General features: G+C 35.0%; 1 protein-coding gene across 1 annotated transcript in view; it reads right to left on the bottom strand.

Annotated features, from left to right (window-relative positions):
- Positions 1-12,378, bottom strand: part of USH2A (usherin) — a 798,713-nt gene that overhangs the window by 275,944 nt on the left and 510,391 nt on the right. Inside the window, exons 38-39 of the mRNA XM_016938662.4 lie at positions 1,758-1,908; positions 1,078-1,220 (exon numbers count right to left, since the gene is read on the bottom strand). Coding sequence (XP_016794151.3) covers positions 1,078-1,220; positions 1,758-1,908 — 294 coding nt within the window. The remainder of the gene's footprint in view (positions 1-1,077; positions 1,221-1,757; positions 1,909-12,378) is intronic.

The following is a 12,378-nucleotide window of genomic DNA, read 5'->3' as shown; positions in this document are numbered from 1 at the left end:
GGATTAAGTAACATACATTATTGCTCATAATGGTTGCTTTTTTTTGTAAAAGTAAAGTCAACTTTAAACAAACTAGATTGTACTGATAATGTCTAATTTGATGTCTTATCTTCACTAAAATAATGCAATTAAAGGTATTATAGAAATAAAACAATACATTTAATAAACAATTGATATTGTTGCAAATACCATACCTTTGTGTTAATATCTAGGCTTTTGAAAGTCACTTAACGTTCTCATTGGATATACAGCCAGCATGGCAATGGGCCAGCAGAGAACATTGCCTAAGAAGCCTATGATTAAAAGACTTGACAAGATTAACTCAAAAAACCTAACTGTTCAAAGATACAAAGTCCTTATTCACTCTGTGTAGCTTGATTTAATTTCTAACTTTTCTTTAAAAACCCCTCTACTTTCATATATATGCTTTTATAGAGGTAATTTGTATAAAACCAAATGTTATAGTCATGTATTTGTTCCCAAATATAATCTAGCAAATATATGCAAAAATAACTTTTTAGTGAACAACTAGAAAATTCTCTTTATTGGTTGAATAAAGAAATCTCAATCCACCTTTTATAATATACTGCTATCAGATTATACTTCTCTATGCTGAAGGCTGTCTTTGGGGTATGAGTAGAAGCAGGAAAATGAAACCTGTTTCCAGGAACAAGTATATGTAAGCAGCCTCATGAAGTAAGGTCCGTATTTCATTTTCTTCTGCCTGCCAGAATTTCTCCAAAACAGAGAACATTCAGTCATAAAGCAGAAGATGACAACCTTTATCTTGCAGGGCGCTAAGATGTACCCTGAAGGATAGAATGGGGCCATATCATAATTTATAGTGAATTACTTTGTCCTGTCTGTAGGCCTAACCCTCCAATCCTCCAAGACCACATTATTCTTCTTTCTGGAGAGACTGACCACCTTTGCTCACTCTCTTGCCCTAGAAAAGGTTATTGTCACTAAACAACAAGTAAATAAGGGAGGCTCATTTCTTTGCTTTGGAAAAAATTGAAGACATTTTAAACTCCTTATGTAGAAGACATTTGGTTGTGTATTGTTCAGACCACTTACTGTCCTCTGCGGTCATGAATGGAATCCAAGAACTATGTGCACTGCCAAATCCATTGGAGGCAACCAACCGAAACATATACTCTGTGTACGGCTGGAGATCGCTCACTTCATAGCTTAACGATGCAGAAGGATTGGAAAATAACCTGTATGGGAAATAAATGTCAATTAGGAAGTTTTCGACATTCAAAGAAATAAAAGCAAGTACATTTCTTACTACAAAAAAATTTTAGAGGATGTCAACATACATTTAAGTATTGTAATTTTCTGCCATCAAATGAGATCTCTTTTAAAATAGGTAGCCATTGGCTGAGTTTGTAATCTTGTGTTTATACGAGATGTAAATCCTAGTAGTATTGAGACTGACTGCCATGTGGATTTGTAGAATAGGTATTATAATTTGTTAGCGACAGTTCAGACATCATTTTGTTAGTTTCATTGCTTTATGTAATGCATGTGCTCATGAAAAGTTTCAGTGGGAAGAAATCTTACTTTAAATGCTACATAAATGAAAAATAGATATTTTTGCAAAGCAAATGATTATCCTCTAATTGTTTGGGGGTTTTTTGTACTTTTAAAAGGTAACCTATAGTTTTTGCAAATGAGAACTGACCTACTCTTCAAAAATGTTATGTCTATATTGTATAACCCAGCTGATAGAATGGACAAAGTAGAATGCTCACTCTAGAAATCCATGGGTGGAGTCGCCAGACCTCATCTGGAGTTGGTATCTGGGAAAGCCAGGAGCGTTATTATGAGCTGGTGTAGACCAGACAACCTGAAGACTGGTTGGAGTGGCAGATGAAAGCCTGGGAGGCAGCACGCCATCTGGAGCTGTCGAAAAACACAGATGAATTAGAGCAGAGAAAACTGTGGAGAACATATGCTGGATGGAATCAAAATGCTCCATATACTGGAAAAACTGTTCCTCAGGATCAACAACAATGTTAAACATGGTCCATTTAATTTAACATTTTCATTCCTGAACTCCTGTACTTCCTTATTGTTCATTTCAACACAATTACATTAGTATTTCAGTCTTAAAAGCCGGCCCCCAAACAGCAAGACAAATGAATATGCAGCACATTCCCACCTGTACTTCTGTTTATCTAATTGAAAACATGGAGGGAATTTAGTGAAGCAAATATTAAAGTACCTTTTTCATTTAACTCTTTGTTCAACAGACCAAACAATTGAACACTGAAGCAGTTCAGATCTCATATTCAACCCCCCGATATCATCCATTGCTGCCTTAATCACACCACTACATGTGAACACAATGTCTTTCTTTTCCTTTTTTTTTTTTTGGAGGAAGGGAAGTTAGCTAAAATTGTATTTTTCTGGAATGATAAATAAACATGAGTGGCTGAATACAGCGTATTCCAGCCTTAATGCTCACCCATGAAAATATAAAAAGTAAACTTTTTCCCTATGTGTTTTATACAATTACTCTTCTCACAGTTATCCCTTCTCCTGCCCTTACTCAATTTTGCAAGTTAGAACATGCATACCACTTTTTCTAGTCTAGTTGAGTCTCCAGCAAATCTATTCTGACTTCAACATACCTGCTTGGTACAATCTACCAGGGAAATCTATTTGAATGGTTCTAGAAGGCCTAACAGGAATGTGTAAAACTAAAGCCTATTCTACTAAAAAAAGTTGATAAGATGACTCTGGTTATTTAATTAATTTTTTCCAATTGGTATAACTCAAATGAGCCTGTCATATCAGCTTGTTCCAAATCATATCAGTTTGTTCCAAAGCTATTCAGAAACTTGAAAGCAAATTCAGCAAAACTCTGTGCCTTTAGGAAAATGACCTAATGACTCCGAGCCTATATTTTCTGATCTCTAAAGTAGGTATAATATTTTTCCTTTATAGAATCGTTGTGAAGTTCAGAGATCATATAAATAAAGCACCTGATTTTAGACCCTGGTAATTATTAGTCACTAACTATTATTACTATTATTACATTGGACTGACCTGAACTTTCTTTAGCATAATTTAATTGCTAGTATAACATACTTTGTTGGGAACATTCTGATTATTGTAATATAGGTTCCTAATGACCACAAATTACCAGAGGCCATTGGTAAAGAAGGAGAAGTGATCAAAATAATGAGAACAAATGAAATATCAGGGTCCATTTTCAACTTTATTTTATACATAACCTTGTGTAGTGTGTCAATTTTACGTACTCTCCAATTCAGAAGAAGCTGTCTGTGAACAATGAGGCTAATGAATGACCATTGATGAGAACAGAAGAATTAGATTACATGTTTCATCAATCTGCTGTAATGGGTTTGAGTTCATTAATAATTCATTCATTTGTTCAATAAACATTTATTAAGGCTCCACTCTGTGCTAAGCAGTACTCTTCATGTGGAAGAAGAACAGCACTGAATAAAATAGACACCACTCCTGCCCCTAGGTAGCTTACATTCAAGTGGAGGGAGCAGGTGGTAAACAAATGAATACTGTGTATACAATAATACCAGGTGGCCATAAGTGCTTTGTAGAAAAATAAAGCAGTGTAAGGAAAGAGAAGGTAAAAAGAATTGGGCAGTTTTAGTTACTAGGTAACAATTTCAATTCGATGGGAAGATTATAGGAAGAAAATGCAATTCAGTGATATTTGAACAGAGACCTCACTGGCATGAGGGAGGTAGCCATCCGAATGTCTGGAGGAAGAGTAATCCAGCCAAAGATAGCAGTACATTCAAAGGCAGTAAGGAGGAAAACATTCTGGTTGTGTTTAAGGAACAGTGTGGCTAACATGGACTAAGGAGGAGAGGGAGAGGAAAAGTCTTCATAGGAGTTGTAGCCTTCATAGGAGTTGTAGGTCAGCGTATATGTGATCTTTAAAGGCTGAGATGGTGAAATAAACTAGGAAGTGAGTGTTGATAGAATGAGTATAGAAGAGGTCTGAGAATCGAGCCCTGGAATCCACCAAAATGTTGAGGTCAGGAGGAGGCCTCTCTAGGAAAGGATACTGAGAAGGAGTGGTCAGTGAGGTAGGAGAAAAACTGAGAAGGTGCAGACTGGAAGCCGAGTAAAGAAAGAAGGCACACGAAAAAGGAAGAACGTATCAGCTGTATCAACTCGGCTGAGAGTTTAAGGAAGAAGAAGACTGGGAGTTGAAACTTTGCATTTGGCCAAGTGCAGGTATTTGATAACTTTGCAAAGAACAGATGCAGTGCAGTGCTGGGCATAGCAGTCTGAGCTAAGGTTGTGAAGACAATGAGGGGGTAAAGGGCAGATACAGTGAGCTTAGACAACACTTAGAGGGAATTTATTCTAAAAGGGATTAGAAAATGGGGCAGCAGCTAGAAAAGCTCATGATATCAAAGGAAGGTTTTCTAAAGACTGGAAGATGTTGCAGCATATAGGCATGTTTGTTGGAAGAATCTAACACAGATTAGGGGAAATGATACTGTAAAAGATAGAATTGCCAGAGCAAAGTCCTAGTGTGGGAAGAGAGAGGTGAGCCAGTGCACATTTGAATCAATTGAGAGTCAGTGCACACTGGCTGCCAAACAGAGCAGGGATAGTTCTCCCATTGTGCAAAAGTGAATGCACAGATGAAGATGTAGAGCAGTGAGTAGATTCAGTAATGGAATAATAGCAAAGATCTCCTTTGATGATGCGCAGTTTCTTAGCAAAATAAAAGCAAAGGCTCAGTGACAAATTGGGTGGATGAAATGGAGGCTTGAAGAAAGAGGAAATGATATGAAATAATTCTCTCAATTAGTAAAAGTGTGGCATGACTAGAAAGTGCAAGAAGATTGCTGTCCAGGGCCAACTATCCACTTCTTACCTTCACATTTTTGGTTTGAAGGACATTCATTGCTAAAGGCTTTTTAATTGATATTTTATCTATGAACACAAATGGTTTTAAACAATCATAATTTATTTGACATATATACTTTAATTGATTTATAATAAGTGCATACATAGAAAAAAGAGCACTGTGAAAACACAGGCAAAAAATAAAGTGCAAAATGCATACAATGTATAACATATAAAACCATGTCTCTCTTTTGATTATTTTTGCCTAATTTTTCTACATCAAGGAGTATAATGTAATTGAAAATCCAAATTCTGAATTTCAAGTCATTAGCCCTGAAAAAATTAGTTTTTAATATGCACACAAAACCCCTTATGTGTTAAAAACTACATTACCTTTCTATTAAGAAAGTAGGAAGAAGTGCCCCAAAGTAGGCTTTATAATAAGATGTCACGAATTCTCTTCTGAGTAATAACAAAACAATATGCTCCACTAAATTGGTACACTTTGAATATATTAAATTGTGAAATATTTCCAAACAGAATGGTCATCTTAAATTATTTGTATATAACTACTCATTCTGTATGCTTCCAGTAACACTGAATTCTGGAAACCTTCCTTTCCCCTCTGTTTAACCCCTTTTATCCTAGATTTAATCCTTAGAGGCTCCTTAGCACCAAAGCAATAACTGGGAGCCAGCCATAATTCCACTGCTGGTTTCTTAACAAAAGAGCCCTGTATCCATCAGCTTGATATATCGTCTCCAAGATGCTCTGTTGCTCAAAGAGCTTCTCTCAAGTTTAATATGACCCTCACGGGGCAAACACTCCAAGACAATCTCCTGAATCAACACATCTTGTCCAGTAAATACTAATTCTACACAGCGACTAGATAAAACAGCTATCCCAATCTATAAATTCAAAGGAAGTGGGTTTTTAATAAAATTTCAAATTTAACCTGCTTCAGAAAATCAAATTCATACAAAACATTAAGCAATAAATTAAATCACAGATTGGAATAATTGAGATGGTATAATCTTTTGAATGTATAATTTTATTAAACTTTAAAAATGATATACGCCACTGGACTCTCATCTATATGAAAAACAAAAGAAAACAAAAAACCAAATAGACAATGACTTATACATGTCCTAAACTTCTCTAAGAAAACAAAACAAAATAAAACAAACGAAAAAATATAAAATGATTTATTTATACATGTCCTAAACCTTTGCTCCCTGCAGATTTATAAAACTCTGGGGGTGAGCTCTCAAAGGCAAAAACAGAGGCTTTACAAATGTAGTTGGTGGCTACCAAGTCTGTGGGGACAAGAAGAAGAATATTTTAGGGAGAAAATGAATTCACTGAGCTTTCCATATGCACTGAATTCTTTCTCAGGACATCCCACCAACATGTTACTTTTGAGGTGTGTTTTGTTTTTTGCCTGTGTGTGTGCATTTCAAAATAGTGAAATAAAATGCTGCATTAAAATATCAAATAAACCTGTAATATTTTGTATCAAATTGAATTCTATAATACAAGATACTGAATACCACTCTGCACAAGGTTCTTGTTAGAGGCAGGGAAAGGGCAGAATAGTTAGGAGGAATAAAATAATCTACTTCATGTTTAACAGATTAGACCTGACTCAAATAACTGTATCACCAAAAAAAGAGTACTCAGCACAAAAGAGGTATAAATGCTATGGGGGACTCGGAAGTTAGAAACTCACTTCGAGGGATGCACTGGGCCTTGTCTTTCAGAGATCCCTGGCTTGCAGAGGCACTGCCCTGGGGGTACTATCAGTTGTTCATCCAGGTTAATGATGTTCTCAGCCTCATTCCCTAGGGCTCCCACCAACTCTTCCTGTGCTCATTCCATTTAGATGTGGTGCTTCTTGCTAATTCACTAGGAATCTGACTCTAGCCTACCCCAAATTATCCCCTCACTTCAGGGATTACATTTTTGGCATTCTCATTTAGGCTTCTCTGTTAACATTAGAGAAACTGCGGCCTTTTACCTATATGCTCCATCGCTGAATAGCCTGGCACATATTCAAAATCCTTGGATTACACATTTCTTCATCATTTTCCGAACTAGCTACATATGAGCAAGGGTTTTAAATTCTACTTTCCAGAATGGAAAATTAAAGTTCAGACACATATATTGAGTCATTGAGTCATGAACAAATTGAAAACAGAAGGCAAGACTCGATTTCCAGTCACTAAACCATATGTCATTTAAAAAGATATTAATTATGAGGAATATGCAGATGTGCTAACAAATGGACAGTCAACCTTGAACACAAGGATGCACAAACAGAGCAGCATTAAATAGTGACAAGTAGGTTAAAATAGATTTCATGTTCACAAAACAGTCTTTCACCAGAGCGAACTTTTTGAAAGCATACTGTGTACAAGGTAATTTAACATAATTATTTCTAATCCTCAGAATTACACTCCAAAATTGTAGTGTTTTCTCTTTGTAGGATATACGGAATAAGGTGAGGCTCAGAGAGAAGTTAAATATTTTATTTCAAATCGCAGAACTGATGTAACTGGCACACTGAGGATTCTAACATGGGCCGTTTAAGTTCAAAGGCAGTGCGCTCTTAATTTTACACCCTGAAACAGCCTGCTATAGTAAATGATTTATAATATAGAATAACTATTAAATATATTAAATCTATATAAAAGCAAACCATTTACAATATTAAATAAACAAATTGCAATAAATGTTGGATTTATTTTCTGTCCAGGTCATATTCTTAAACAGTACCTGCCGGTCTTATTTCTTTATCATAGCAGGGATTCCCATCCTTCCACAAGGTATCACACACAGAACTACTAGTATGAATTTGCCACATCTCCAGAATTAGTCAACATCCACAGAAATTCAATGAAATGTAAAATGGAGAAGTCTTCATGTTAGCGAGAGAAAAAGTATATTTTAAAAATTGTGTTTTCGTAGGTATGTCATGGATCTGATATTTGACCATAGAATATTCAAAAATAAAACAACAGAATCTTAAAATCAGAAGGCAGAAAACTTAAAAGTCACCAACTTTATCCTCTCACCAAATAAGGAATCCTTACCTAGAACATCCCAGACAGGTGACCCCAGGCCTCTGCTTGTGCCTTACCAGTGACAGGAAAATAGTCACTTGGCAAGTTGTCCCATCACATTATTGAATAGTCTTTATTATTGGAAAGCTCTTTCTGATGTAGAACAAAGAATTGTATGGGTTCTACAAAACTTAGGGCAAATATAACCTTTTGTTCACATTGAGACATTCTGAGTGAAATGGGGCACTCTAAGTAATTAATAGGAGTGAACTGAGCTGCAGCAGGCATAAACTGGGACTATGTTGGGCAAAAGGTGCATATGGTTGGTCATGCTAACAACACTGAACTCCTTAGAACCTTACCTCTAATCCCTGAGAGCAAGCTTCTGGTACCATTCGTGGGCTAGAACCTCAGGTATTTTTAAGCATTTGCCTTCCTTTCCACTAAATTTCCCCATTTCAGGTTAAATATCTCTGTTCTCTCCAACTAGTTTCCATATAGTATGTTTTCTCAACCATCTTCTAGCCTTGTTAACTGATTTGGATGTGTTCCAGTTTGAGAATGCCTTTTAAACTTACACTCCTTGTGCGTTTGGGCCACAGCCCAACACAGGAAGACACTGACTTTCCTTTCTTCAAGTGATGCTGCTGAAACTTCACTGAGCATCTTAATTTTGGCCTGCTTAATATTGGAGTTCATCAAGTTCATTCATATCAGCTATGTAGCTGACTCAAAATGGTCATATAGATAGCTGACCATACCAGATTAATTATTTTCTAATGTATACATAGTCTTAAAGGACTGTTAAAGGAGCAAAGTAATTAAAGAGATACCATGGTGCCCAACACAGTGCTTTGTCTAGGAAAGATCCTATAAAAACTGGATGAATGGATGGATGAATCAATGGTTGGAAAGATGGATGAGTTGATGGGGGAAAGATGGATGAGTTGATGGGGGAAAGATCTGCAGAGAAAATTATTTCTCTCATTCTCCCAACAATTGTTAGAATCCCAAACATATTTTCTATTTACAAATAAATTACAAAAAAATGTGAAAAATATTTTTAACATAAATGAGATTAATTGCTTGGAGGTATTATCAAATGAAATCTGAAATACTACTTTAGAGTACATTCATTTTATCATTCGTTTCTCTCAATGTTCTTATTTCACAGATATAAAAACTGAGTTTAGAAAAGGCTAAGCAACATGTCTCAATGAATAGTAGATAGAAACCTGTGGTTTCATACATGTCCCTCTTGTTTTCAAGACCATAGTTCATCTCTCAAAACCCTGTTAAATTTTAAATTTAAGTCTAATTATTGCTTTGTCCCATGATAAACCAAGGTAATGATAACATAAACCATTTGAGAGCAGATATGCTTTTTATTTATCTCTGTAAACTTCAGAGCACTTAACAAATTTTGAGAGTTTAGTATTGCTCATGAAATACTTATTAAACAAATGATAAAATTCAGTTTTTGGAGAACTGAACAGAACTCTTTTAAAAGTACTATCTGTATTTTCCCAAGTACAAATATATTTATGATATAAACTTTAAAGATTATAAAACAAATGAAGAAAACAATGATCCATAATTACACTACCCAGAGATAGCCACGGTAAAATTATTATAGATAATCTTTCCTGTCTTTTTTCTATATAAATATATGTGCACATAATTAAGAAAAACATTAAGATGAATACTTACATATTATTTAGTAAACTTTATTTGCTTTACAATATATGCCAGTCAGTATTTTTGGTAGCATAACTTTTCAAATAATTGCATGTACTATTTTTATAGATGTGGAACATTCACTTAACAAAGCTGACATTGATGGATACAGAATGATGCCATCTTTAGGGACACTTTTTAGAGTTATCGGGTAAACGTGGATGAATGCTCTACTATTTCAGATATTAGTTGACTAATTGTTTTCCAGAACATTGAATTTATACTACCATCACTAAGATATGAGTGGTCCACTTCCCAGTATCCCCATCAAAATGAGTATTTTATATAATGCCTATATATATCTATATATACATATATAATAATAATACAAGTATATCATTAAATATATTATATATCTACATGTCATATAATTTGTATATAATTACATATGACTGATATAATGTATGTGTGTGTATATATATAATAATTCATTAACTCAGCAGCTATTTAAAAGTCATCTATTATATGCCTAGCACTATTCCATAACCTGGGAATATAGTAATGAACAAATTAAAATGGTTTTTATTAAGAGGGGTGAGATGAAAGACAAAAAAAGATAAAGGCAAAACTATAGAGACGATAAAAAGTGATCAGAGTTTGCCAGGGGTTGGGGGAGGGCTGTATGAATGAATAGATGGAACACGGAGGCTTTTCAGAGCAGTGAAGCTACTTCGTATGACACTATAATGGTAGGTACATGTCATTATATATTAGCCTAAAGCCATAGGATGTACAACACCAAGAGCAAATCTTAGTGTATACTATGGACTTTGGGTAATAAAAACATGTCAGTGCAGGTCCACTCTGTGGAAGAGGATGATAATGGGTAAGGGTATACACGTGTGGAGGCAAGGATAAATGGGAACTCTGCACCTTCTGCCCGATGTTGCTGTGAACCTAAAGCTGCTCTTAAAAATAAAGTCTACTAACATTTAATGAGAAAAAAAGAAGCATTTCTAATATAAGGGCATTGAGAGTGATGAGGGAGGGAGTGGAGCAAAGTTAGCATGTTAGATGCGATAGGCAGGGAAGGCCTCTCTGATGAGGTTTTATCTGAGTTGAGATTTGCAAGTCACTGGGAGAAGCACAAATGAAGCAGACCCAAGGCAGAAGCCTCATTGACGTGAGTCTGGAAAGTATTGTTCATAGAGGATTTGATGATGGAACAGATGTAGGGATGTAGAGAATGAAAGAAGGATGCTTGACTCCTAAGCTTCTGGTCTAAGGGAGGGACACTTGGTGTAGGAAGAAAAAAAATTTGTTGGTTCTGGATTGCCTAAGATATTTTTAGAAGGCCATTGGCTACGGGGGACTGGAGTTCACGTGTTTAGGCCTGAGCATATATACATAAGGAAGGTGTCAGTCTATAGATAGCACTGAAAACCAAAAGACTATGATTGAAATATTTACAACATGCTTATTTGCCATTTACCATTTCTTAATTTCTAGAATGCTTGTTCATGAATCTTTTCCAATGAAAACTTCTTTACCTTTGATAAGCTTTTTATTATATTAGATAATCCTGAACATTTCACACTTTTGTCACTCTCCTTTACGTTCAATTAGCACTTTTTACATTTTTAACTTAATTAGCTGATTAGCAGCTAATTAATGTCTTTATTGTAATGTCTTTATTTAGAGTTTATTTTGATTAAATCACAGAAGAGGCAGATCTGTGTACTGGTTAAGAGTCAACTTATCTGGGTTCAAATCCTGATTGTGCTACTTACTGAGCATGTACCAAAATCTCTATGTGCCTCAGTTTCTTCATCAACGAAAGATTAAGATGGTATATATTTCATAGAATGTGGTTGGGAGGATTAAATAAGTTAATGTATCAAGTGGTTACACAATATAATATATACCTAATATAATAAAGTACACATCATAAGTACTATATAAGTGTTTGCTATTGTTATGATCTTTATCTTACCCCCAATGTCTATCACATGATCCTGTCATATCATTACTCACACCATAACTACAATCATGCTTTACTCATTTATTATTTCTTAGTAACATCAATCAAAGTATCTTCTTAAGTATCACTAAGTCATTTAATGTATCCCAAAAAACTATGAACATTTGTTCATAGTTCCTTTTAAGTTACTTGAAGATAAGCACTGTACATTCAGATTTATTGTTTCTCTCTGTAATTTTCTTACCCATCCTTGATGACTTCATAATTGAGATCGCTCTGGATACATTATTTGTAATAATAATATTTATGAAATTACAAAGTCTGATCCTATAATATTTTGTAACCACTTAAAAAATTCACAAGGTTTAGAAAAAGTATATTCTGCTTATACCCAATACAGAGCTTAAATTACCCAGCCATCTTAGTTTTAATCACTTAAGAACAATTTTTTTCTTAATTTTTTAATTTGTGGCATATAGGAGGTATATTTATTGGGGCACATGAGATGTTTTGATACAGGCATGCAATGTGAAACAAGCACATCATGGAGAATGGGGTATCCATCCCCTCAAGCATTTATCCTTTGAGTTACAAACAATCTAATTACATTTTTTAAGTTATTTAAAAATATATGCTTAAGTTATTATTGACTATAATCACCTTATTGTGCTATCAAATAGTAGGTCTTATTCATTCATTCTATTTTTTTAACCCATTAAGCATCCCCTTCTCTCCCCAACCCTCCACTACTCTTCCCAGCCTCTGGTAACCATCCTTCTACTCTCTAAACCCATG

The sequence above is a fragment of the Pan troglodytes genome, chromosome 1, assembly GCF_028858775.2.
Source record: "Pan troglodytes isolate AG18354 chromosome 1, NHGRI_mPanTro3-v2.0_pri, whole genome shotgun sequence".
Classification (NCBI taxonomy): Eukaryota; Metazoa; Chordata; class Mammalia; order Primates; family Hominidae; genus Pan; species Pan troglodytes.
The sequence above is the reverse complement of the archived record's forward strand: the minus strand, read 5'-3'. Positions and strand labels throughout refer to the sequence as shown.